Here is a 26,096-nt window from a genome sequence, read left to right as displayed (position 1 = left end):
TATTCACCAGACACTTGTTTAGTGGATAGAGGATTGTAGCCTGGAGTGAGGTCAAATTTAAGTACCATCTTCAAGAATTAATATTAAGGTCTTGTCTACATTGGTACATTTTGTCACCAAAACCTGCCTTTTGACGACGAAACAGTGAGAGAGTTATACTGCAATGTGACTTTTGTTGGGAAAAACACCCAGTTTTTTACAACAAAAGACTTCCAGCCTTGTGAGAGACTTTTTTCTTTCCCCCTCCCTTTATTGTTGACAAAGAGCCACTGTGGACTCTGCTGTTTGTTTTGTCGAGAGAACTGGCATCTGCCAGTATTCCATAATGCTTCCCAGATGGCTGTGCTCATTGTTTTTTAATCTCTGCTGCTGTGTAGACTTGCACCCCTCTTCATTCAAAGCTCCCAGAAGTATCTGACAGCTGAGTGACCTGCTCTGTTTGGGGAACCAAAGAAGAAATCATTGGAATGATCCCGCTCTGCCCTGCGAAGTACATAGCAGCTGGCAAACTGTTGCTGCAGAGGGAAAGCTGGGGAGACTGTTGTGCTGATTTTATATTCCTTAGCACAGAGAGCTCACAGAGCCAAGAAGGAATCCCAAGAAATTATGCAGGGATCAGCTCTGCCTTCCCAAAACAGAGTAAAGCTTACCCACATTGCTTTACTCTATCTGTCGACAGGGTGCTAGCAATGTGGCCATGAAATGCCAACAATGGGAAGCAGAAAAATCAGTCTGACCAGTGTTCACTTTTGACAACTTTTGCATGTCAACAGCACTTTTATCACCAAACCTTCCCAGCGTAGATATCGCCAAACTTTAAAAACTGCACTAAAAGGTACAGTTTCATTCACTAATCTAGTGTCAATTTTTACCGAAAAGAGACTATGAAAAAAGATACTACACTCCTGTGATTGTTGCATTTATTTTTAGTACCCAAGAATTTGTTATTACCATAAACACTACACAAACAAACAAAAACAAACAATGCTAAAATGGATGGGCTATAAAACATGTCCCAGGATCTGGTAGGGTGATACATGCTATTCACGTAAACATACAGTGAAAAAATTCATGTGCAATGAAGCCAGTATGATCATTTCAATTAAAATTTTGACAGTTTTATAAACGATATAGAAATGTTCACCTTCTTAAATACTGTAACATGAAATGCTATTTATTTCTTAAGGTAAGTCTACACTGTACGGCTATTTCGGGAAACGGGAGATATCCCAAAAGAGCTACCCCACATCTACAAAGCCCGCCCAGTATTTCAAAATATTTTTAAAAATAACAGGTGCACTATTTTGCCATCCTGGTTAACCTCGTTGCACAAGGGATAAGGGATGGCTCAAAATAGTGCATTATTTTGAAATCTGGCGCTGTGTAGATGCGCCAAATTTCAAAATAAGCTATTTCAAAATAGATTTGAAATAAGATATGCAATTTGCATAGTGCAAATTGTGTACCTTATTTCAAGTTTAGGGTGCTGTGTAGATGCACCCTCTATTCTTTGCACATGGACAACCTTGATCTATATACATCTAGTATAAAAAGCGTGTAACTATCCAAAAAAACATTTAGAAATAAAATCAAGCCATGATCACTAGCTATGGTTTCACATCATGTTTCTTTCTGTCACCAAGAGCATTTTCATTATTGACCATATATTAAACTCTAACACATAAGCCTTTCCGATCTCCAGTTATTGAGACAATAAACAAACAAGTACCAACACTTTTAGTGTAATGCAAAATTTGTGTTTTGGTCTTTTAAAAATCCCACACAATGCAGGCCACAATAAATGTGAAGAGAAATTCAACTGATTCAGTCTGGCTTTTGACCTTTATATTGTTCTAAGATTGCTCTTTGCTGTGTTGCTTTCTAAGAATGTAATTTTCCCTACCTTCCTGACAAACAGACCTGTTCCCCTGACAAACTGCATCCAGAGGAGAGCAAATACCAGTGGATCCTGACTAGAAGAGTATAAAAGGGGAAGAGTATAAAAGGGGAAGAGCCTGCTCTGATACACATTCCCTATGTAGGGCTTGGGCTTTGTACGCAGAGAAGGCATGGCCAGTTGTTTTATGGCATTGTTCTCTCACCTCGATATTTTTCACCAAGACAAATTAAAATAAAGTAATGCTGTTTCAGTCACCATTATATGGTATAGACCCTCTTGCCATAATGTGGAACTGTCCCTTGACAAGTCAACTTCTCCAAATCTATATTTTCATACTGAATTAATTACCATGGTGTCTGACACAGAAAGAGGGGGTCCAAGACAGGAAATGGCTGGGGATCACATTGGGTTTGGGGAGGGTGGAGGAGAGACACAACCTCACTCCAGCCACTTCTACCAGAGAGAGAGTAGAAACAGTGGGGAAAAGAACTGTGGACTTGACCCATTAGTCAGAAATGCCTTGACATATTGAGCTTTTATCATCTACTCGTATCATAGACATAAACCAAACTAACAGTTAAATTTCTTCTATGGGCAAATTACTCCATAACTGCCTGTTGCATACTTTCTTGCTCAATACAGACAAAGCCTTAGCAACTTATCTTCTTTAAAACTTATCCTAAAATCTCCCTTTTGACCTGTGACTGGCTGTCTTTATAATACATTTTGTTACATTTCAAAGCCACATTAAGCAAGCCTATCAGAAAGCCGCATTTATAAAAAAAAAGCATTTCCCATCTTCAGGTTCTCAGCATATCTTTAATTCCAAGCATCCAAGCAAGCTTTTTCACTCTGAATGAAACAAGTAATCACAGCATTCCCTATGCACAGTAATACCACTATTAATAGTGCAATTAACATCATTTGGTTATTGAAAATAACAGCCCATTGGGATAGGAAACAATTGTGTTTAATATTCCACTGCAATGGCTAAAATTATAAAAATCTGTCTCTGGATGAACAGTAACAGTTTTGAATGTGTAAATCAAACCTATTCTCTTACATTTGGCTTCAAAATCTACAAAGAGGTAGAGAGATAAAGTGTGTTCACAAAAGATGTCCCTTTCACATCCCTATATAAAGAAGCTCTCCATTTAGTGTCAGAGCAGACACAGCACAGGCACAAGCCTTATATTGCCTAACCCTGACCTAGACAGACCACCTCTTCGGCCAGGTCTACATTAACGGGCAGTGTCAACTAAAGCATGCAACTCCAGCTACATGAATAGCATAGCTACCACAAGCTACCACATTGTCTCCACGGTGTGGAGATCAATGGAAGACACTCTCCCATCAACTCTACTTACTCTTCTTGCTCGGTGGGGGATTTGGGTTGATTGGAGCAAGATCAGTTATGGATTTAGTGGGTCTTTACTAGAGCCATTAAATCAACCCCCAGAAGATTGATTCCTGCAGTGCTGATCTCCTAGCAAGTGTAGATAAAGCTTTAGAGTGCATGGGTAGTTCAGTTTCCAAGAGCTGGATCAATTATTGGCCTCTCTGCTGACAAGGATATCAAACAGTCAACTACTAACACTTGGTTAAATATTTTGTCAGTAGTTAAAATCCAGCTCAGCTGGCCTGGTAACAAGAATGTCTATTTAACGTATCTTACAGATATCTCAAGTCATAGAACAAACACAGCATTCTCTGTACCATTCCTGGAAAGACCCATCAGAGGATTCATACAACTGTAGGAGCTGAAGTCAGAGAATTCCTAGGAAATCATCCAATCGAATGACTAGTCACTGTTGCATTTTCAAAAGTTCAACAGTTTAAACTCTTTTCATTTGCAAACCCTTAAAAAATGCAAATGAAAATGCAGGCCCCTTTGGAAATCTTAGACCTAGTCTGTAGATTCCTGGAGGTCCAGAGACCAGCGGTTGAAAACCATTGGTCTAGTTCTTTGTCAGTATTAATTTTTATCATTAGTCTCTCTGATAGAGCTTCAAATTACATTGATAAATGCGATAGATGTATTGTAGGAATATATCACTATGAAAGTCACTAAGAGCTGGATGGGAATCATCAACTGTTTTCACACAGACTACTGAACAGCTATCAGACAGCAATAAATTTCAATCACTATGAAACTGGGTCACACATGAACTGGTGGTGGCACGGGGAAAAGGTTCATTACTCCTTTACCAATCCCCTGAGCCCTTGAGTCCCTCAAGTTATTTAGGATCATTTAAATATGAATGTTACAGACAACGCAATTTAAAAAAGATCAACTGGAGTCAAACAGTATAACTTAAAAAATACAGATAGAGTGGTTCACATTAAAAATAATCATGTATCTTATGCTATATGAGATTATCATATTATATTGTAAGATTTGAGATATCTTTCTATGTATATTAAGATCAATTATATGGTAAGACAAATAACTCCTTTTTTAATATGAACCACTGTACTCACCCTCAATCTTCCAGGATAATACTACATTCTTTACAGGTTGCTCCTCTATAAACCAAGACTCTCTGATCTGGCAACATCCATGGTTCTTCTGGACCACAGGTTTCCAGGATCAGAGAATCCCAGTGCACTGCAGGGGGTGAGGGGCCATGAGCCTGGTGTAATGCTGGGGAATGAGGGGAGAGTGACACGCAGCCCAGCTGGGGAGCGAGGAGAGTGGGAGAGCCAGAAAGCCTGGTGCATGGCTCAGCTGGACTGGCCTGGGGGGGGAGGGCCAGGAGTTGGCATGTGGCTCAGTTAGGCTGCGGGGGGGAGCCAGAAAACTCAGTGGGGGCAGGGGCCAATGCAGGGGGTAGAGCCAGGAGCACGGAGGCCAGAAATGATTTCCCCTGGTTCAGCAAAATCCCTCATTTGGGACCAATCAAGTTTGAGGGTGCCGGACCAGGGAAGACCCATTTTTCTGTAAATTGAGCATTTCCCTCACTCAACCTGAAAACATCCCTTCCATAGGTATTTTTCCTTTCAACATCACAATTTCTTTTGTCACACATACACAATCCATACGGGCTGAAAACAAGAAATGAGAGAACTTTATTTTAAAGTATGGATGCCACCAAGAAATATGATATTTCTGAGAAGAGGAGACTCACAGAGGGACCTCTTTCCATTCACGTAAGAGTCTCATGAAGCCCTTGCTAAGAATTAGCAGCCACAGTATATCACTTTACCTCCAGCCCAAATAATGGAGAATTGGCCCAGTTGTTTAACTACTGCTGGACTATTGCATTTGACACCCAAAAGTCACCTTTGTAACTGAAACCAGAGAAACAGAAGCCCCAGTCCAGACTGGACACTGATTCTCTCAATATCATTGTCCACCAATGTGATTTACTAAGCCACAAGCATATTTGTAGAACTTAATTAGGAGAACATTTTGCATTTTAAAGCTTTAACTATTTTAAAGCTTTAACTACATTTACAACAATATATCACTGGAGTTCTTTGTGATGTAATGTTAGGGGAAATTCCTAACCAAATTATTACAAGATTCCATAAACTTTGGGGAAAAACCCATATGGAATCGTGTCAATGCTATTCAGTATCTGTGACACTGTGTCCCCATATTTTATGGAAATATGTTTTTGAATATGAATACGCATAACTTGTTTTATGCAATATGTTTTATGCAAAACAGGACAAGTATCCTAACATTCAAGAACTTGTAATCGCCTGACTGTTTATATTCTATTTGTGTGTTTATCTTTCTCATATGTAAAATTAGAAATATGAAGTATAACCCTATTTATTAATCTAGGTCTTCTAGTGAAAGCTCTTATTGGTACTTAAGGACTTAATGACCCAGTGCTCTAGTCAGTGATCTGTGAAAAGTCCTGTTTTTCTTGTGAGCCTGGATTGTGGTGGGTCCTACAAAGACAGGTGACCATGCCTTTGAATACCTTTGCAAGTGCACATGCTCATCTTGAATTCCTTTGAATACCCACAACTAATGGGAGTTTCAGTGCACGGCACTGCTCCAGATAAGGGCAGGAATGATTCTACAGATTATAATTCTGATAAATGAACATAACCCAGTGCACTGAGAGTGGGTTACCTGAGTTTCCTTTTTTAAAATTTTAAACCAAATAGCTGCTTGAACATAGCTTATGTGTGTGAATAACATACAATGTACAATTGATATCAGTTTACAAAGTATTAAGAACTCTAAATGAAAAGTTGTTTAAATGGAAAATGTCTTTACATAATAATAGAAGCATTAGAACTGGCCTCAAGTTTCAGTACAGATGACCCAATTTATCCCTGCTGGGGAAAATGTGCCAGCAGAATGTATTATATCAGGTTTAAGACAACACAAAGGTTCTTGGAGATCCATGGGAACTGATGTACACTGGTAAAAAACTAGAGCATGTGCACTTGCAAGGGAAGAGAAAGTTAAATCAAACAGAGTACATCTACAAGCCATTTATTCAACCTCTTTTACATTAGCCTTGCTGAACTTGGCCAATGAATATATACATAATTTTTGTTATATTACCTTTTGATACATAAATAAATACACATATATTTGTATACATAAGTACTACTATTTGATACATATTTGATTCATAAATACTACAATGTAATATTTTGTTTTTTTAAACAGGAAATAAAACAAGTACCTTGGCTGCCTTTAACAAAATTTCCCTTTCTTGTTCATCTTTCCTTTGTTTTTCTAAATGTTCCAACTGTTCAAAAAACTTCAGTTGTGATCGAACATCTGTAGCTTGTTCATACCATTCATTGTCCTAGGAAATACGAAATATTTTATAAAAACAAGACATCTTAATAAAGCTATAAATCATGCATGCTTTTAAACTACTATGCCTTAGTATCTTCCCAACAGATTATTGTTAGAATTGTAGATAAAAATAATGTTATCAATTAGTTGTGTACCATAACATTTTTAAATACAAACTGTATGGATTGATTAATCCATGTCAGAGGTACGGCACACTTATATAAATCAAAACAATGGATTAAGTAACTGAAAACTGTGGTATTTAATTTTATGATTACACAGTAGACAATTAAACCTAGATATAAATTGCAGGTCTTATATTTAATACAGTTATAGGAATTGTCAAAATGCATAGAACTTCAAAAAAACATTTACAACTTAAAACACAAGTTAAAACAGATCTATGTTAAAATGAAATGGACAAAGGCAAAAGACTATAAAGATATTGGCTCTCAAACTAATTATTTATGATGCTGGCTGCATGGGAGCACAAGACATTTTTAATGTTTAAGTGGAGAATGAGGGAATTAGCTATTGTTTTTTATGAACAGTACATTGCATATCTGTTTATCTGCTTTCTACAAACTTGCTTTACTACAAGGAATTAAAAGAAGCTGATGGGAGGAAAATCACTGTCAGAGAGGGAAATTACTGGGAAGCTATTAACTGGGAAATATTCTCTTCCCTATGTTACCGAGATTTAGACCAGGTCTACACTAAAAGGGAAGGTTGAATCAACATACACAACTCCAGCTGGAGTCGATGTACCTTGTTTCAAGTTTCCCTGCTGTCCCCACAGCAGGAGGCTAAGTGGAGCAAATGCTCCCATCAGCATCCCTTACTTCTTGCAGAAGCAGGAGCACGGACTGCCGACAAGGGTACCCACTGAGATTGATTTAGCAAGTCTTAACTAGACTCACTAAATCGAAGTCCAGAAGGTCGACTGCAGCAGCATCGATCTTCCATTTAGTGAAGACATGGCCCAAACCTGGAATCAAAAGGTATACACTGAACTACTAATATTCCCTGGCCTGCATATGAGTCTCTGAGACACTCACTCAGAGTACGTGGTAGGGTGTGTCTGTCCATCATTCCTATCCAGAAGCAGGGCTATCTGGGTTGCTATGTACCTTTGGATGAATAAACAATGTGTTTATTTTCAGTCACTTTAATCAGCCACTGGACACAGACGACTGAAAAGAAGAAATTTTGGAGATGCTAGTTAAGTACAATCAGAATGGTCATATTTACGCAGTTGGGATGCAGCTGGTTCCCCCGAAAGCCAGTCCAAGTATTACTGGACCAAGGAATTTCATCTTTTGAGTTGAAGGAAGACAAGCTACTCATCTTAAGGGTCTACCTGATAGAGACTCGGAGGGTCCAAACTGCCACTCTATGACCTTTTCACCCTGCTTTAATACTAGTTTAACAAAACTAAAAATATCTTTAGTATTAATGGTTAAGGAATAAAAATTCCACTTGCCTGTTGAAGGTTTTCTATTACCAGTGATCAGAAACTAATTTGCAATCTTTTACCAGAGCTCCCACAGTGCCAGATACCCAAATCATGTCACTTTTCTGTAAGATAACACTCACCAGCAAGAGGGTGTTAAACCTCTGAATTTTCAGACTGCTTGACTAAGAAAAATATGTGGCATTTCCTTCCATTATTAATTAATATACATTAGATACACATTCTAAAATATTGAAAGCTGATTTCAAATGATCACTTTTCATTTCAGTTTCAGCCCAGTATACAAGAGCTCATCTTTGTATACTCTGATGTATTCATTGCTCGGAACAATGTTACTTCAGCAAATTCTATATGTACTAATTTTTCTCATCTTCAAGAAGTAGAAGGATAAGCTCTGTTAAAAGCAGATTTACACATAAGGCAAGCAATTTCAATCCACAATGTGGATACCATGGCCCTGAGATAAGAACAATTTCAACCATGGCTCACAGGTAGAAACAGTTTAACTGCTATCCTACAAGCGATTTTAGTACTGTTAATTGAAATAGTAATCATTTACAGTGATTTTAAGGAAAAATACCATGGACGTGTTCTATCAGAGAAAGGTGCCTACCAACTCTCATTAATTACGCATAGCTGGATTCTGACCAAACTATGCCATGGACAGTGCAAATATTCCACCTATAGTGTGCTAAGAAAGGAAAGAACAGATTTATTTCTGAAATCTCTCAAAAAGAATGTTACCTTTGTCCATAACTGGTGTTCTTCAACATGTGTTACTTATGTCCACTCCATGTTAGAAGTGTGTACTCACCACATGCACTGGTGCCCAAAGTTTTTCCTACAGTGGTATCTGTAGGGGACTGGCTCTGACATCCTCTGGAGTAGCACTTGTATGATGCGGTATAAGGGATGCCATTGGCTCCTCTACCATCAGTTCCTTTTTACCAGAAACTCTGACAGGGAGGAAGATATTCTGGTTCACGTGGAAGAAGGACCCCACCTTTGATGGGAAGGACAGATGGGGCAGCAGTTGGATCTTGTTCTTGTAGAAGACTGTGGGTGTGTCTACACGGCACTCTAAACTCAAAATAAGATATGCAATTTGTGCTATGCAAATTGCATATCTTATTTTGAATCTATTTTTAAATGAATTATTTTGAAATTTGTTGTATCTATAAAGCTATTCGTGCTATTTTGAATCATCCCTTAACCATCGTGCAATGAGTTTTACCAGGATGGTAAAATAGTGTGCCCATTATTTAAAAAAATATTTCAAAATAATGGATGGCTTATGTAGATGCAGGGTAACTATTTCAAGATACTGGAAGTATCCTGAAATAGCCATGCAATGTAGTCATACCTGTGGCAAGGACCCCTCTTACCCAGGCCATTGCTTAGGCCAGCCTCTCACTCCCTTCCCCAGGGGTCAGAGCTTGCAACTGGTTTCTGAAGTAGGGAGGCTAGCTACGCCTCTTGGGACTCCCTCCTCTGCTGTTTCTGTTCTAAAGCTGTTCTGATTTACTAACAGACTCTGGATCTCTTCTACGTCTCCTTCCGTCCTCTCACTCTCCCCCTCACCTTCCAATTGTGGAGGCTTTTAAAGGCCTCCAGAAAGCCAGCAGTGGAGTCAGCTGTCCCCTATATGCCTGAGCCTGCTCCCTACCAGCTGCTTCTAATTGTCCTGCCGCCCCCTGCTTCTATTTAGCAGGTCTTTTACCCTTTTTGAGCTGCCTTTCTCCCACTCTGTAGAAGCCCTCTAGCCTGACCCTGCCACATATGCTATACAACGGCTCCTATGTCCTTAAGTTCCAACTCACATCTTACCAATATTATTGCCACAAGGAATGCAACCTTCCACAACAAATAGGAGAACAAGCAGCATGCCAAGTACTCCAAAGGTGGGCTGGTGAGCCTGCTGAGAACCAAACTAAGGCCCCTCTGTGGGACAGAAGCTCAACTCGGTGGGAAGAGTCTCTCCAGTCCCCTCAAGAAATGGACAGACAAGTTCTGAGAGAACACCTTGAATCAGATGCACTATGCACTACCAGTGCACTATGAGACACAAAAGAGCCCGCCCCTAGTTCTTGAGGTGGACTAAGTAATCCAGTAGATTGCAGAAATAAGTGTGATAGGCAATGTTACTCTGGAGATCTGCGCCTCACACTGTTCAAACATTACCAGGGCCTAGAGTGAAATCAAGAACTAGAGCAGGCTGATCTCTTGGGGGCCAGGCCTCTCGGTGACTGTTGTCGATGGAAGTGTGATTGGCAGCCTTGTTCACTGCAGCGGTCATGCGACTGGCACCAAGGCAGGGGAGAGATGAAGGACAGTAATGATGCTCCTACTGGGAGGAGGTGCCTCCATGGATCTCAACCAGGATATGCTCTCACAGCAGGAGCTCAGATACACCTGACTCCTGCTGTAAGCACTCCAACATTTGGGGATTCAAAGGGGCTTTTCTGAGCTTGTCTCTCTATGCTTGAAGCGGGACAGCTCTGAGTGGGAGAGTGCTGGTGGGACATCTCTCATGATGGGGAATGGTGCTGCGGAGATAGGAACCTGTGGAAATATCCAAGGTGAGTTTTTCTTTAGGTCGGGGTACCACCTGAGCTAGTGTAGGCAGCAGCAGTAGTGGATTTTCTGCACTGCCTGCAAGGCCTTAAATGTCAAGGGGATTTCTATTTGCTGGAGGTCCTCAACACTGTTCAGTGAAGCAGTCTTAGTTTGGGCTGGGCTGGACTGCTTGGCTTGAACTGGGGTGTGACTCCCTGACAGAGGGGTTGAGCCACCCAGCATGGGTCTTGGCTCCCCTTTGGCCCTCTTCTTTCTCTTGCAGGAGGTAGGAGATCTACCCTTTGCCTGTCCCTTGGACTGGAGAGGGGAATCAGTAATGCTTGACAAGGGTGCCAGTGGCCGTGATACTCGGGCTGAGTCAGATCTCTGCCCTGGTGCTAGAATTACTATTGACTCCATCGTGAGTGACCACAGATGAACATCTCTCTCCTTCTTCATCTGGGGTTTGAACCATCAACAACTGCATTAATGTGCTCTTCTCTCAGAAACCTTGAGCATACTATTGTGAAGATCACTGATGGGAACAGGATCCTTGCAGCTGTTGCAGCACTTGAAACCTGGGGATTAGAGCATGTCCATGCCTAGGCAATGTCCTGTCCAGGACCAACTAATTAATCAACACTAAAGGATAACGATAATATAAGAGTAAAAGTTCACAGAACTGAACGAAGCAAACACAGCTAACACAAGGTAGCTAAACACTGTCATTGGTGGCAAGAAGGAATTGATGGTGAAGGGTGCCTGTGGTACCCCTTATACTGCACCATATAGGTGCTACTCTAGAGGGCACCAGAGACAGTCCCCTATGGATTCCACAGAGAGAAAAACCTTTTAGCACTGGTGCATGTGGGAAACACACACACTTAATATAGAGTGGACATGAGCAATCATTCAAAAAGCTATATCATTGGACAGCAATTCAGTACCATCTTTTCATACTTACTTTGTGTGATTCCATTCGGTGCTGCGTTACCATCGTTACTTTTTCTATCACTGTTCTCAATCGGTTTTGTGTTGCATGGGAAATAAAGGTAATCACCTCAGCAGGCACGTCTGTAATTCCTAATTTTTTGGCTGAAGCAGAAAAAAAAAATTAGCCTCCCCCAAAGCTTCTCCTAACAATTCTCATTACCAAGATACAACAGTGATTACAAATGCCATATTTGAATATCTCAAAAATGTCTCTCTTTAGTAAAATTCCTTGGAAGGATTGCTATTCGAGGTACATGGCCTTAAGATAGTGAAAAAAATAAAGTATAATAGTTCCGAGAAGAAATTACAGATTATGCTAGAATAGACTATAAGTAAAGGAATTCTTTTGGGGGGGGGGGGGGGAATCTTACTGGAATAGGATTAGGCACATACAATAAATGGATAAATATACAAATCTTTCTCTAGACACACAAGCTGGGTGAGGCAATATCTTTTTTTGGACCCATTTCTGTTGGTGACAGAGACATACTTTCGAGATACATGGCGCTCTTCTTCATCTGTGTGTAGCTCAAAAGCTTGTCTCTGATACCAACAGAAGCGGGTGCAATAAAAGGTCACCCACATTGTACCTCTAATATCCTGTGACCAACACAGCTACAATACCATTGCATATGTATTTCACTTTCAAATATTCATCAACTTATTAGGTGACCACTTGACAAAAGTTTGGTTTAAACGTTTTTGCTAATTAAAAAAAATTGGTTAAGAGCAAATTTTGAAATTATCATCAATTTTTTTGTTTTTGCTCTTTCAAGACAAAACTTATGGATGGTTAATTATGTTTAGTTCATAAACACAGTTTTACCAAAAGGGGAACATACTGAGCTTAGTATTAAAAAAAACCCTACAAGTGCATTTCATGCCACTTTTGCAGTGCAAAGGAAGCTCAAATTGGGAGTCAATTATATTAATGCACATATCAAAGACTGCACAGGACAAAGGCAGTGTTATGTGGGAATAGGGTAAATAAGAATGTGGCCATAAGCATAACATTTTCATAGGTACCTAAGTGACTTAGGAGTCTTGGAAATTTAAGTTCGTTATGGATTCAGTACTTTCAAAAATGTTATACTACTTCTGTGCAAGCAATCTGCATTTCTGCTATCAGCCCTGCTCCTTCAGTCCGAGAGAAATAGTCAGTGACTAGCCACTATGACAGGCAGACACCAGAGGCTAGCTGGACCTAAATGGTTCTTCCTCATGAACCATGCAACGACACTGCAATTAGAGGCCGCAGGTGGATTTTAGAGATGTGTAATTTGACTAACACTAGAAAAGCTCTGATTAACTGCTTTCTTTTGCAAGACTGGGTCCCACAGAAAGATATAACAGGTTCTGTATTAAATGACTGTATTTTAATGACATGTAATGAAATGAAGTGCAAAAAAAGCTGTTCTTAACCCTAAGATGAACCAACAAAGTCAAGAAATTCAGTTTTCAGGCTGACTCATTCTTTAAAAATTTGCCTGATTACAAGTTCACAATTATGTCTATTTTATCCAAAAGGGCATAAAGAAAGTTCTAAGCCGCTGTTTAGAACCTACTTGTCTTTTGTCCACTTGTACCACAACAGTAACATTTAATCATAATTTTAAAAGTGGAGTTTATTTTGTTAAATAGAGTAATCCTTAAAGGATATTTGTCCATTTTTCTTCACACATTTGTGATCTCTTGAAAAGATTTGTGACTGCATATTTGAATGTTTGTTTATTATGTAAATTATAGTTTTAAATGGGTTTTTCTTTCAAAAGTCTGGAAAGTATTTATGAAGTTCACTGAAGTTAATCTGAATAACTTCTAGCACCCACAATCTATTGAGCCAAATTCAACTCTCAGTTATGCTGGATATATAATGAGTAACTTCTTTATTTTCAACTGAGTCCGTTTGGATTAACCTCTGTGTAAATGTTATCAGAATATGGCCCCATTGCATACTGTGCATTGTAACTTCATATATACCTCACATGCTGCCTGTAAAAAAATTCCTTAAAATGTATTTGTCCATAATCCAACCATTATTAACTACAATTGAACAGTCGGAAAACAAAAATTGTAAAAAATATAGTTATTTAACCATTTGATATTTTATGTCAAGTTTATACTAATGGTAGATATCTCAGAGTTGTTAAAAATCCTCTGCTAGCCTTTGGCTGAGTAGTTGCTGGAGCCATAAAAAAGATACTTAGTTCTTGACAATCCATAGTATTTGCATGTCCTAACTAATCCCTTTCATGGCCCATGAGGTTATGAAAATAGGGAGATTGATAATATAAGTAATTATAAGATTTAATTTCAGTAATGCAGATAGTGTTATTATTGAATTTGAGAGTGGATCTAAATTTAGTATTTTCTTTACTGCAATTTTATAGATTAAGAATAATTAATAATCATGAAGGAATTTTTTGTCTTGAGAAAGCAAAGGCAAAACAGATTACAGATAAAATCTCCTAAACTTGCAGACATAGAGGAGAATTTAAATTTTTTTTAACCAATAAAAGGAGTAACATATATGGCACTTAAGAATTCCCCAATTTATTAAAATAATTTAAAATGCTGCAAATGCATTTCTAGACATATTACAAGCTTACAATCTGATCTGCAAATATTTATAGTCAATTAGTCCCAGTGGGACTAATGTACAAGCATTCGTAAGACTGGGACGTTACATCGTATTCCACCCAATAGAACTCCCTTTGTAGGATCAGGAAAAAGATTCCCAGGAAATCAATGGGCTTTATGTGTGTGAATTGGTAGAAAAGTTTACACACTTAAAACATTTCTTGAATTGCTAGTTAGAAAGATAATTTTAATTTGAAAAGGAGGGGACTAGTGAATAAAAACAGAGGAGGTTTAAAAACAAACATTCTTTTTGTGAAGTGTTCATATTTTTTTCAGCCAAACTCAGCAGCAGTAAACCATCACATGTCTAAAAAATGAAGAAGAATCAGTGAATGGTAGTTTTATATTGATATATAGTTCTGTTATTTTAATGATGTGATTTAAAATGAACTGGCAGTCTTCAGCATCACCCTTGGCTTTATGTCAGCAATGGGTTTGGTGCAGTCAATCACTGACATTACTGAAACAGTGAGCTGCCATTCACCAGCAGGGGGCACTGCAGTGATTTCTTTCTTTAGGCTATAGCACAATAGAAAGTCGGTTGATTAAAAATGCATATTTCAAACAAATCTGTCATGATGTAAGACTTACAACAACCATCTTCTAACAAAGTGGTTTGGCATTTTCTCTATATTCACCACTATATAGCATTCTCTGCAACACAAAATTATTCATACATAGAAAATGCTGAAGTAATACAGCCCAAAGTGAAAATTGTTTATGAATTCTGTTTCTAGATATGTCTATTGTAACTGAATTTATACTAAGACATATGAAAAAGGTTATGTTTCCTGAAGCCTTCTTTTTCCCCATCTTTTCTTCAAATTTCATACCGCAGTGTCTCTTTAAATCTATATTTTATTACATCACTACAGTACATCATTTCCACACTTCCCAGAGCTGAATTGACTATGTCAACACATTTCTGATAATAATTTTTTTAAAGGCACTTTGAAGCTCTCTGAAGATTAGGTTAGGCTGACCATGGCTTCATTCCACAGGCATAACCATAAGGAAGCTAGCAATATAAATTTGTATGTTTTTTGAACTGATCTTTGCTGTGACACTAAATTTTTAAAAATTCTCTTTTGGACCTTAATTTGTTCTCTATTACACAGGTGGACCTAAATCACTGAGAGCTGTACGCATAACAGAAGGCAGAATTGTACCATTTGGCCCCATTGATGTAACCCTTATTAATTGAAATAAGGGCTATGTCTGCATGTCAGAACTCACAGCAGCATAGCTGTCTCGATGCAGCTATACTACTGTTATATCTATGGTGTATCTGCTCTGTGTCAATAGTAGAGAACTTTTCCATCAACATAATGCAACGAGGCCCACCGTGTGGTGTTAGGCACATCAGGAGAAGAAGCTCTCCCACCAATGCAGAGCTGTGAACTCTGCCACTCATGCTGGTGAAACTTCTTTTGCTCAGGGGTGTGGGTTTTTTACGCCCCTGAAAGGCATACATTTTGCTGACATAAATGGTAGTGTAGACAAAGTCTTTGTACTTGAAGCAGTGAGAGGTCCAGTGTATGTAACTATTCGGGTGAGGAAGATTTGATAGATCAAACCCTTATTGAGCAAAAACCATCTTCTTACGTAAACATTCCTAAGTCAATAAAAAAATAACCCTAGTCACAACTAAAAAGATCTAGTAGAGGAATTCCATAAGAAAAAATTCTGTCAGACAACCTAGGCATTTTTTGTTTTGTTTTTGGAGACACAATATGAAAGCAATATTCAATTTATTATCCTTAATCACAGTTCCTATTTTCCAGGGCTCTAATTCCAGATGTGACTATCTGGCTGTGGTTACAATGGCATTTCCCAATTTTGAACATTCTCATTCCAGCAAAATAAAAAATTGGGCACTTTTTTTTTTTAATCCCTTATACTCTTAGTTAAATTTTTCATGATAAGAAAAGAGAGAAATGCAGCACAGGCTTTTCATTAGATGAACTCACTAACACCAAACAAAGAACAAGAAAAGAAAAGAAAAAAGGTCATTTAAAAATACAGGTTGAACCTTTGTGGTCCGGGACTCTCCGGTCTGGCAGGACCACAGATGTTGCTAGACCAAAGAGCCCCTGGACCAGAAAGCCCAGGCAATCAAGAACCTGATGTCTTAAGGTTGGCCACAGAGCAGTGGCCCCAAGAGAGCCCTGGAACCACTGAGGTCTGGCAGCCCCAGGGCATCAGAGCCTCAGAAGCCCTTTAGGCAGTGGATCGTTGGCAGCACAAGGGCAGGAGAGCTCCAGCAGCACCAGAGAAAGTGCGCTCCAACAGCCCTGGGCAAGCAGAGCCCCAGCAGCCCTGAGACTGCAGAGCTCTCAGCCCCAGAGGTACAGAGCCCCAGTTGCCCCAAGGTGCAGAGCCTCAGCCACCTGCAGCAGCAGAACCCAGCTTCCCTGGAACTGCTGAGCCCTGGCAGATCTGAGACAGGGGAGCTCGAGCAGCCCCCGGGCAGGAGGGGAGCCAGACTGGCTGACAGCAGAGCCAGTTGAGGAGACCCATTGGATCTGGTAATGGACCCAAGGAAAACCTGGAGTCCATCAGCAGAGGGGCCAGAATTGACCTGTTCTGGTCCAGCAAAATATCTTCATTCAGGTCCCAAGGGTGCTGGACCAGGGAGGTCCAACCTGTAATTACAACTCATCACCATTTAACCACTGTGGTGTCATAAAATCTCTCTATATGTCCTTTGACTTTTAGGCAAAGAAACATGAAATGGAGCAGGATGGTTGAGGTTCTGTTGGGATTATAAACCAAAAGCAGTAAGTATACCAGTGCTGAGAGGCTACATAAAGATCTGGATAAATATGACACATGGCTCGTTGAGTAAAAATGGAAGACCTGAGTAATTGTAAACATACTTCTCAAAAATTGTACAATTTTACACCACAATAGGCACAAAATAACATGTTAATTACAAACATCATATAAACAAGACATGCATACACTGCTATTGGCTGGGGACAGACCGGCTAAGCAGCACTTTGGTAGAAAAAAATCTGGGGATTACAGTGGATGAGAAGCTGGATATAAGTCAACAGCAAGCCCTTGTAGCCAAGAAGGATAACAGCATATTAGGGTGCATTAGGAGGAGCATTGCCAGCAGCTCTAGAGAAGTTATTATTCCCCATTATCCAGTGCTGCTGAGGCCACATCTGAAGTATTGTGACCAGTTCTGTGCCCCCCGTTACAGAAAGGGCATGGACGCATTGGAGAAGGTCCCACAGAGGGCAACAAAAATGATTAGGGGGCTGGAGCACACAACTTATGAGGAGAGGCTGAGGGATTTGGGCTCATTTACTCTCAGAAGAGAAGAATGAAGGGGGATTTAATATCAGCTTTCAACTACCTGAAGAGGGGTTCCTAAGAAAATTGAGAGGGGCTGTTCTCAGTGGTGACTAATGACAGAAGAAGAGCAATGGTCTCAAGTTGTAGTGGGGAAGATCTACGTTGGCTATTAGGAAAAACAATTTCACTAGGAGGGTGGTGAAGTACTGGAATGGGTTACCTAGGGAGGTTTCTGAATCTCCATTCCTAGAGGTTTTTTAATTCCTGCTTGACAAAGCCCTGTCTGGGATGATTTAGTTGGGGTTGGTCCTTCTTTGGGCAGGGGGGTGGACTCAATGACGTCCTGAGGACTTTTCTAACCTGATGATTCTATGATATAGCCCCTACTGATCCCTCCTGAATATTCACTTCTTCTATAATGTCTTTAAAGAAATCAAACAAGTAACGATGACTAAGCTGAGGGAGGTAACTGACCCCTTTTACTTATAATTTTTGAAAATGTGAATATAAACACTGCATGTATCTCTTTCCTGCACCATCCTTCGTGTGTATCTTACCTTTCTTAGACTGAGTTCGTTTGGGCTCACATTTCTGCATATGTTTAGAGACTAACCTTGACTGTGGGAGCTTGTCACTACTGCAGTGTAAATATTAGAAAGTAGTAACATCTTCAACTGGATGTGTGCAAAGACAGAAGGAATTAGTATGAGTAAAAGTGTTAATCCTTTGGTTAACAATGGATTTTTCTCTGCTTTTGTTAGAAAATCTACTCTTGTCTTTTATTCTAAAGAGGAATATCTAGTCATACAGATTACAAAAGGAAGTTCAGGAAAGGAACAAACTTCCACAAAATACTGATAGTTCTTAATATTTTGGAACTTCTTATATAAAGCTTGTAGCTTTGTGACCAAAAAGACTACAGACATGGTAGTGGTGGATGCAGAATATACACAGTTGAAAATTCTAACAACTTTAAAAGATCTGTAATTTAAACAAATATGTCATTACAAGCTGTTTTATTTTTCAACTATGCATTGGTTATTTATATGGTGTGTTTAAAAGCTAACATATTTCTAGGTCTTTACAATAACCTTACCAGTGCAATCCTGGACCTGCTGAGAAGATTAGAGTAGGAGAGCATCACCAAGGATATCAGTGGAGAATGAGCTGGAGCAAAGTGATGCTCCAGGTTACAAGCCTACCAAAATATACCACTTAGATTTGCGTTTCTCATATATTTTTCTTATAACGTTTACCAGAAGTCAAAATTATGTTCCTCATCCATGTTTTCTTACCCTAATGTAGGTGACCAACTGCCTCAAAAGTGTTTTTCGATGAGGCAAGGAACAGATTCTCCTTGCTATCAGAGCAGCCAATAGATGCTAACACATGCTCAAAGGGATGTCACGCTCATATAGGAAGGAGCGAGAAGACTTTAACAAGATACATATTCTGTACAATGAAGTAAAACTGCTTGGGGGGGTGTTAGTTTGTGGCTATATATTCAAATTTCCTAAGATCAAACTATGGTTCAACTCAAAACAGTAAGATGTAGCAACATAAGACATGCACAGCAAGTACAAAAGTGAGAATAGAGCTTGTTGAAAAATACAATGTTACCACATCATTTTTAACAGGAGTGTATATTAATGGTACTTGGGTATGATAGACCTCAATAATCTCAGGAATAAACATACATAAGTATTATGCTGATATTGGATATGAGTCAGTAAAATCTGAGATGTATTGTTTATTCTGTTTTTACAAATGTAAGTTCCTCAGTTTTTTTCTGACAAATTTCAAGTCGTAAGTAATGAGAATTTTAAAGGTTACCACTGTCTGCTTAGTTATATTGGAAGCCATAATGGTTGAGTTATGTTTCAATTTTAACTATTTTGTTCACTAAACTATAAGCTGAAAGCTTCAAAGAAATGTATAGTTTCTAGTTAAAAACATGGAAAAAAGATGCTATATTAATCTTTGCAGATAAGGTTTCACAGAATCAAAAGATATTTTAATAATTTATACTTCAAGAGGACTGACAGCACTGAGATGCAAGAGAATTTTTTTTGTTTGCGAAATATCAGGCTTGACCTTGGTTACTGATGTGATAAACTACTGAATAGCTGTACAGTGTATTTGCATATTTAAGTTACAGACAATCTTAAAAGATCATGTTAAAAACAATTTAGAACATCACCATGCATTTTAAACCAGGCTCTGTCTGGACCTTGCATAGGTACTCCAGGAAAGAGCCCAATACTCTTTCTCTATTTGACCCCTACTTAAAGGTTGGATGCAGCTGCAGAGAGCACACTCTGACAGCACCACTGCAGTGCTAACTATTCAAAACATGCTAGTATTCTGCCACTGTTCTATACCTCACACTGCAGTACAGATGGACACAAACCTCAAGATTTGGAACCAGTGTTAGACCCAGACTTCTGCAGCAACTAGCTGCAGTGCTAAGAAGTGTCAGCTAAAAAGTTCAGGCCTGTATCTGAATACAGACCATGTCCACACTGCCTTAAAATGTATGAAGGTGTTTGAACCTGAGGCCTTCTTTTATTTAATCTCAGGATTCTGTGTATTTAAATAAACCTTTCATTTTACCTCATCAGCACCTCTCACATGGGGAGAATACAGCAAGGCATGCCTGCCCTCTCAAATGATCCTCACTCGCTCAGTGTGGACTATCCTTGGACACCGTGTCTAAATACCCTTCTTATGTTTTACTAAATACACCCCAGGGATGTTAAATTTAGTTTAATCAACTAATTGACTAGTTAATAGAATTTCCATTAACTAGTTGATTACTCGATAAGCGGGGGAGCTGTAGTGGGGTTAGCGGCCAGCTCCAGAAGCTAACCCCGCTAGTAAATGTATTAAGAGCCAATAGGCTCTTAATACATTTAAAAGGCTGAAGCGCAGTTTGAGGGACCTGGCACGAGCCGGGACAGCTGATTCCCAGGTCATGCCGGATCCACACCGCTGTGCGCCAGCCTTTTAAATGTATTAAGAGTCTGACAGCTCTTACTACTTTTAAAAAGAAGAAGTGCAGCGGGGGGAAACTGTTGAAAGCCAGGAATCAGCTGTCCCAGCTTGCATAGGCTCTTCATACATTTAAAAAGCAGAAGCACAGCGTCTGAGACCGGCTCTTAATACATTTAAAAGGCCGGGTATCCCCAGCCGTTCTTCTGCTTTTTAAATGTATTGAGAGCCAGCAGGATGCAGCATCTGAGACTGGGCGCGAGCTGGGAATCAGCTGATTCCTGGCTCGCACCCAGTCCCTGCTACCTCTCTGCCTCCCCTGCCCCTTGTGGAGACGGCACTGGTTCCTGCTCCCCCCTGCTCCTGCAGCAAAGATGGGGGAGAAGCGACTATTTGAGGGATAGTCGGCCAGTGAACTAGTTATTTACGTCCCTAATACAACCTCTCCACAACCTCACAAGATGTGCTATGTTCCACCTTGGAAGAGCCTCAGGTAGCCCATGAAAAGGTTTTAGCCTCTAGAGCCTTCCCTACAAGTAACTACAGGGTTTGTACAAGGTAGCAGGGCATGGGTGAGGCAGCTGTCCCCAGACATTCACAGCCTTGCAGCCTGCTGATATTATCCATCTGACGAAATTTTTACTCTATTTCTCTGCTTTTTCATTGACTAATCCTTCCTATGAATCTCCTTTCTTCCCAATCTTACACATCCATGTTCTTATTTTCCCTTTTCTACACCTCTCAGTATTCTTGATCTCCCATCGACTTTCAATTTATAGTATTAGAAAAAGAGAAAGCCCAGAATATATTATATAGCTGTATTATATTAAGAGCAATGGCCCATCTCATACAGAATATAGACAGTTCCCAAAAACTATTCTCTGCGTAGGTAAGTACAGAAAACTGGTCTGGAGAGCAGGGACTATGCCATGAATTAGAAAAAGATCAGATTAATAAACATGAAGGGTTCTTAACTTGTCCCATCTTGTAATTAGCTCAGATACTCTGATTTCTACCTCCAGATTAGAAGAAAAGCTCTGTGAAACTCAAATGCTTGTCACTTCCATCAACAGAAGTTAGTCCAATAAAAGATATTACCTACATTGGCTCGCTCATATCCTGGGACCGTATGGCTACAATAACATTGCAATGAACGGAGGAGCCTTATCTAGACAAGTGAACTGACTGAGATGCAGGGATCTAATAAGCATGTTTATGGCAGACAAAAAAAAAAAGCTAGTACCTTGATACCATATGAGGCTGCCAAACTGACCAGATAGGTTACAGAAGAGATTGCTTTCACAGGATGTGAGCTATTCACCTCTCATTATATCCTACCCTGATTAAGTAGCTCAAAGAGAAGTGTAAATCTAGATGTGTTAAACAAATAGTTCTTCTCTTACATTCATTTTCTCTCTTTTGAAGAAATCTTGTGTTTAAGATTTCTGTTGAGTAATTTCATGTGCCTGTCACCAAAAGAAAAGAGATGCCTTTCTGTGTTTATGATGGATCACTTTCTATGGAGTTAGATAAAAAACGTTATTAGCGGTGCAGGTAGGTAAAGTAAAACAATGACAAAGGTAAAAATCCTTGAGGAAACTTTGGGAAACCTGTTAACTGCAGAATATCCTCTGTCTCCATCCAGGTTAAAAATGGCTTACTCTGCCACGGCTCAGCCTAGGGTCAAAGAAAAACACTAAACCATTATAGGACTCTAAGCCTAAAAAAGGGAAGGACTGAGGGTTGAGTGAACTAACCAAAGAGTGTCAGTGAGTGCTGACGTAGATGCAGAAGTCACCCATAATGAGTGAAACTATGATTGAAAGTATGCTATAACCTGGACCCCTGGAGAATGTGAGACAGCAAGTGTGAGTTATCTTCCTAAGGGCTTGAATAGAATGCCAAATATAGCCAAGAAGGTATGCACATAAGCGTCATTTTACATCCATTTCTGACTGCTGTGTACCATTCGGAAAAAAAAAATCACACACTGTTTTGAAGAAACTACATGTGTCAGTGCATATACTAAAAGTTTGCAAAGGGAAACTCTTCCAAGTGCTAAGATGGTTAAGTCTGGAAGGTATCAAGACTGACAACATATATCCCAGACATCCAGTCAGAAGATGATCACAGGATCTCAACCCAAAAAAAAGAAGTGAAGGCACACACCTGTCATTTGAATTGGGTGCATTGGAAGAACTTCAAAATGTTCTTGAAAAGCGCAGCCCACCCAAAGACAATTGTACTGACTTCTAAAATTACATCTTTTGTGCCTATCTAATATTGGAGAAAAACTTGGCAAGCAAATCAACTGTTCATTATGACTACAAAAAAATTACCACTGAACACAAGTTGAATCTGGTTTCTGAAAGCTGCAGAAGCACAACAGATAGTGGCCTAACAGTTGTTACGGCATTGTTCAAACAAAATACATTTTTACATATCCACCAGCACAGAATGTAAACCTCAAATCAGAGGATTTATTATTAAGAGGGAGAAGGATAGACTGTGGGAAAGCTTTTAAGATGAACTATAATGTTTTCTGGAAAAACACTGCAAATTTAGTATAATCAGCAGAATTGCTGAATAAATATTAACAGTCACTTAACACATTTTAGAAACTGTATTACCTTTCCCTTTTTTCCTTTAAAGATCCTTGATGTTGCTGTTCATTGACCAATGACATTTCCCTCCACAAAGGCGTCCCAGCATGTTTTGAGAGTTGGTGACGTTAATACCACCACTAGAGCATGGAGTCTGCCTATGGGGATAATGCAAGTCAGCTTTATTGCAATATTGAATGGTTCTCTAAGGTTTTCTTTTTATTGTTCTTATTTTACACCCTATATTTATACTGGCATGCTATATATGAGATGGAGGATATCGCCAGGCTCTGCTACAGGATGAATCTCCGAGAAATACTACTCCCAGCTTGACCTCCTTTGCAAGTATCAGTAACTTCAAGCCAATCACAAGCCAACCCTTATTCTAAGGCATCAGGTGGTGCTGTGGAAAGCAATGAAGGCTAAAACAATCCTCCAGAGATCGCAGGATATTTAAAGACCATTCCAATGAGATTCATAAAACAAAAGCATAGTACTATGCTGAAGACAGAACTTTAATTCATTATGGCTACGTCTACACTGGCCCCTTTTCCGGAAGGGCCATGTAAATTTCACCAGTCGTCGTAGGGAAATCCGCGGGGGATTTAAATATCCCCCGCGGCATTTAAATAAAAATGTCCGCCGCTTTTTTCCGGCTTTTAAAAAAGCCGGAAAAGAGCATCTACACTGGCCCAGATCCTCCGGAAAAAGTGCCCTTTTCCGGAGGGTCTTATTCCTACTTCAAAGTAGTAGAAAAGGGCACTTTTTCCGGAGGATCGGGGCCAGTGTAGACGCTCTTTTCCAGCTTTTTTAAAAGCCGGAAAAAAGCGGCGGACATTTTTATTTAAATGCCGCGGGGGATATTTAAATCCCCCGCGGATTTCCCTACGACGACTGGTGAAATTTACATGCCCCTTCCGGAAAAGGGGCCAGTGTAGACGTAGCCTATGTGTTTTGGGGACTAAGAAGTATGGCCATCTTCTTAGTTTTATTATAGTAAAATCCTACCAAAAATAGTAATTTTATGACTGTGGAGACCAGGTGCATTTTATTTATAAATACTGATCTTCGGAATAAATCTAAGAGTTTTAGTTTATTTTTGAGGGAATACACTTTGAAGAAGAACATCAATACCAGTATGTAATTTAGTCATATACTAAAGTCAAAGTACCACTGCTGAAAGAGTTAACGGAGGCTTTGCTGTGTTGATTCACAGAAGAACCGACAACAATAAGAAGAAAACCTTAGAAATACACAAAAAATATTGAACAAAAGCTGTCTTACTTTTATAGAAAGGCAAACTCCAGGCTCTCTAAGTGGTACTGATGTCACCAGTCCCATACATATTGGGACGAAGAGGGAGTCTAATCGTGGATCTATTAAACAAAATAGAACAATACAATTTAACAGTTTGTTGAAATGCCTACTAATTCTACTTATTTAGCAATGCTACTTATACTAAGATTAGAACTTTTTTTCTTTATACAAGGAAATAGTGAAAGGTCACCATTTAACAAAATCTGGTTGCCCTAAAATATCAGAAGCAAAATAAAATAATAAATAATAATAATAATTCTCTATAAAACAAGCACAATAAATGAATGTTTTCCGCTCTCAATATGCTAACTTTGAAGATCTGGGCATGCATGTTAAATATGATGTAGAACTCTGGCAAATTTGCTCATCTGAAAAAATCTGTAAACAAATTAACTCAATGAAATAGTTACCTTTTACTTTCACTGACAGTTTTGTGTACACCCTAACAGTTATATGAAACTACAAACATTTCAAATCCTAAATTCATATATATACCAACCGCACAGTCTGTGTGGTGGTGGGCAACCTGCGGCCCATACTTAGGTTCTACTTGCAGCCCACGAACCCCATCTGGCCTCCCCTCCCCCACGCATCTCTCGTGCACTGGGTCACTGGAGCTTTGTACTTCCTACTCCTCCCTCTCAGCACTTATGGAGCATCATGCCATCCCCACTCGTCCCTCCCCCTCCCAGAGCTTGAACAGCCACCAACAGCACTCCAAAAGTGCTGAGAGGGAGGGGAAAGAGTAGGAAGTGCAGGGCTCTTGGTGCTCCAGTGCACGAAAGATACGAGAGGGAGGAAGACTGACGGGATCTGCCGCCACAGTGTGCTGCAGGCAGCAAGTTGCCCACCTGCGGCCCACTGAGACAAAGGAGGACCAGTCATGAGGTCTGCTCACTTGTCTTGTTTGCCCATTACTGGCCTATGTCTTATGGGAACTGGAAAAAGTCCATAGACTTGGCATGCAAACAATCTTTCAAACTAAATGATATGCAATCTAATACAAAATCCCTTGCTTAAAAGAAGCAGCTGGGGTCATGAATTTCACTCATGGAATCAGGATTGTCCATATTGTTAGAATAATATATGACTTCATGAGACTGCGCTTTCGGAGGATAAACATATCACAGGTATTTTATGCAAATGTTAAAACTACCTCAAAACAGTCAAGGGTGATTTCCACATATATGTGAGAGGGAAGTGTCATGACAGAAAGATGCTGGTAGAAACTGATATGGAAAGGAAGTTTGGATTTGAAGGCAAATCAGTTCAAGAATAAAAAGTTGAAGTCCAATGGTGAAAACCACTAAATCTTTTCAACATAATAGAGGAAAGTAGAAGCAAAACATAACATGCATAGTTATCACACGGCTCAAAATGTGAGAAGACCAACAATTGTGGCTGAACCATTATAAAAGACATTATAACAGAAAACCAAAGACAGATACAAGTTAGAACTGTTAAAATGCAGTTAATTGACTAATTGAGTATTCGTTAGAATTTTTATCGAATTACTTGATTAGTCAATAAGGGACTCTTAGT

General features: G+C 39.5%; 1 protein-coding gene across 2 annotated transcripts in view; it reads right to left on the bottom strand.

The window, feature by feature from the left end:
- The window catches only part of LOC102463045 (transcription initiation factor TFIID subunit 4-like), a 274,989-nt gene that overhangs the window by 142,137 nt on the left and 106,756 nt on the right, over positions 1-26,096 (bottom strand). For both annotated transcript variants that reach the window (XM_075940091.1, XM_075940090.1), the window contains exons 11-12: positions 11,669-11,799; positions 6,556-6,681 (exon numbers count right to left, since the gene is read on the bottom strand). In XM_075940091.1, the coding sequence (XP_075796206.1) occupies positions 6,556-6,681; positions 11,669-11,799 (257 nt within the window). The remainder of the gene's footprint in view (positions 1-6,555; positions 6,682-11,668; positions 11,800-26,096) is intronic.

This window comes from Pelodiscus sinensis, chromosome 12 (assembly GCF_049634645.1).
Source record: "Pelodiscus sinensis isolate JC-2024 chromosome 12, ASM4963464v1, whole genome shotgun sequence".
Taxonomy (NCBI): domain Eukaryota; kingdom Metazoa; phylum Chordata; order Testudines; family Trionychidae; genus Pelodiscus; species Pelodiscus sinensis.
Note: the sequence above shows the minus strand (reverse complement) of the source record. Positions and strands in the feature narration are given on the sequence as shown.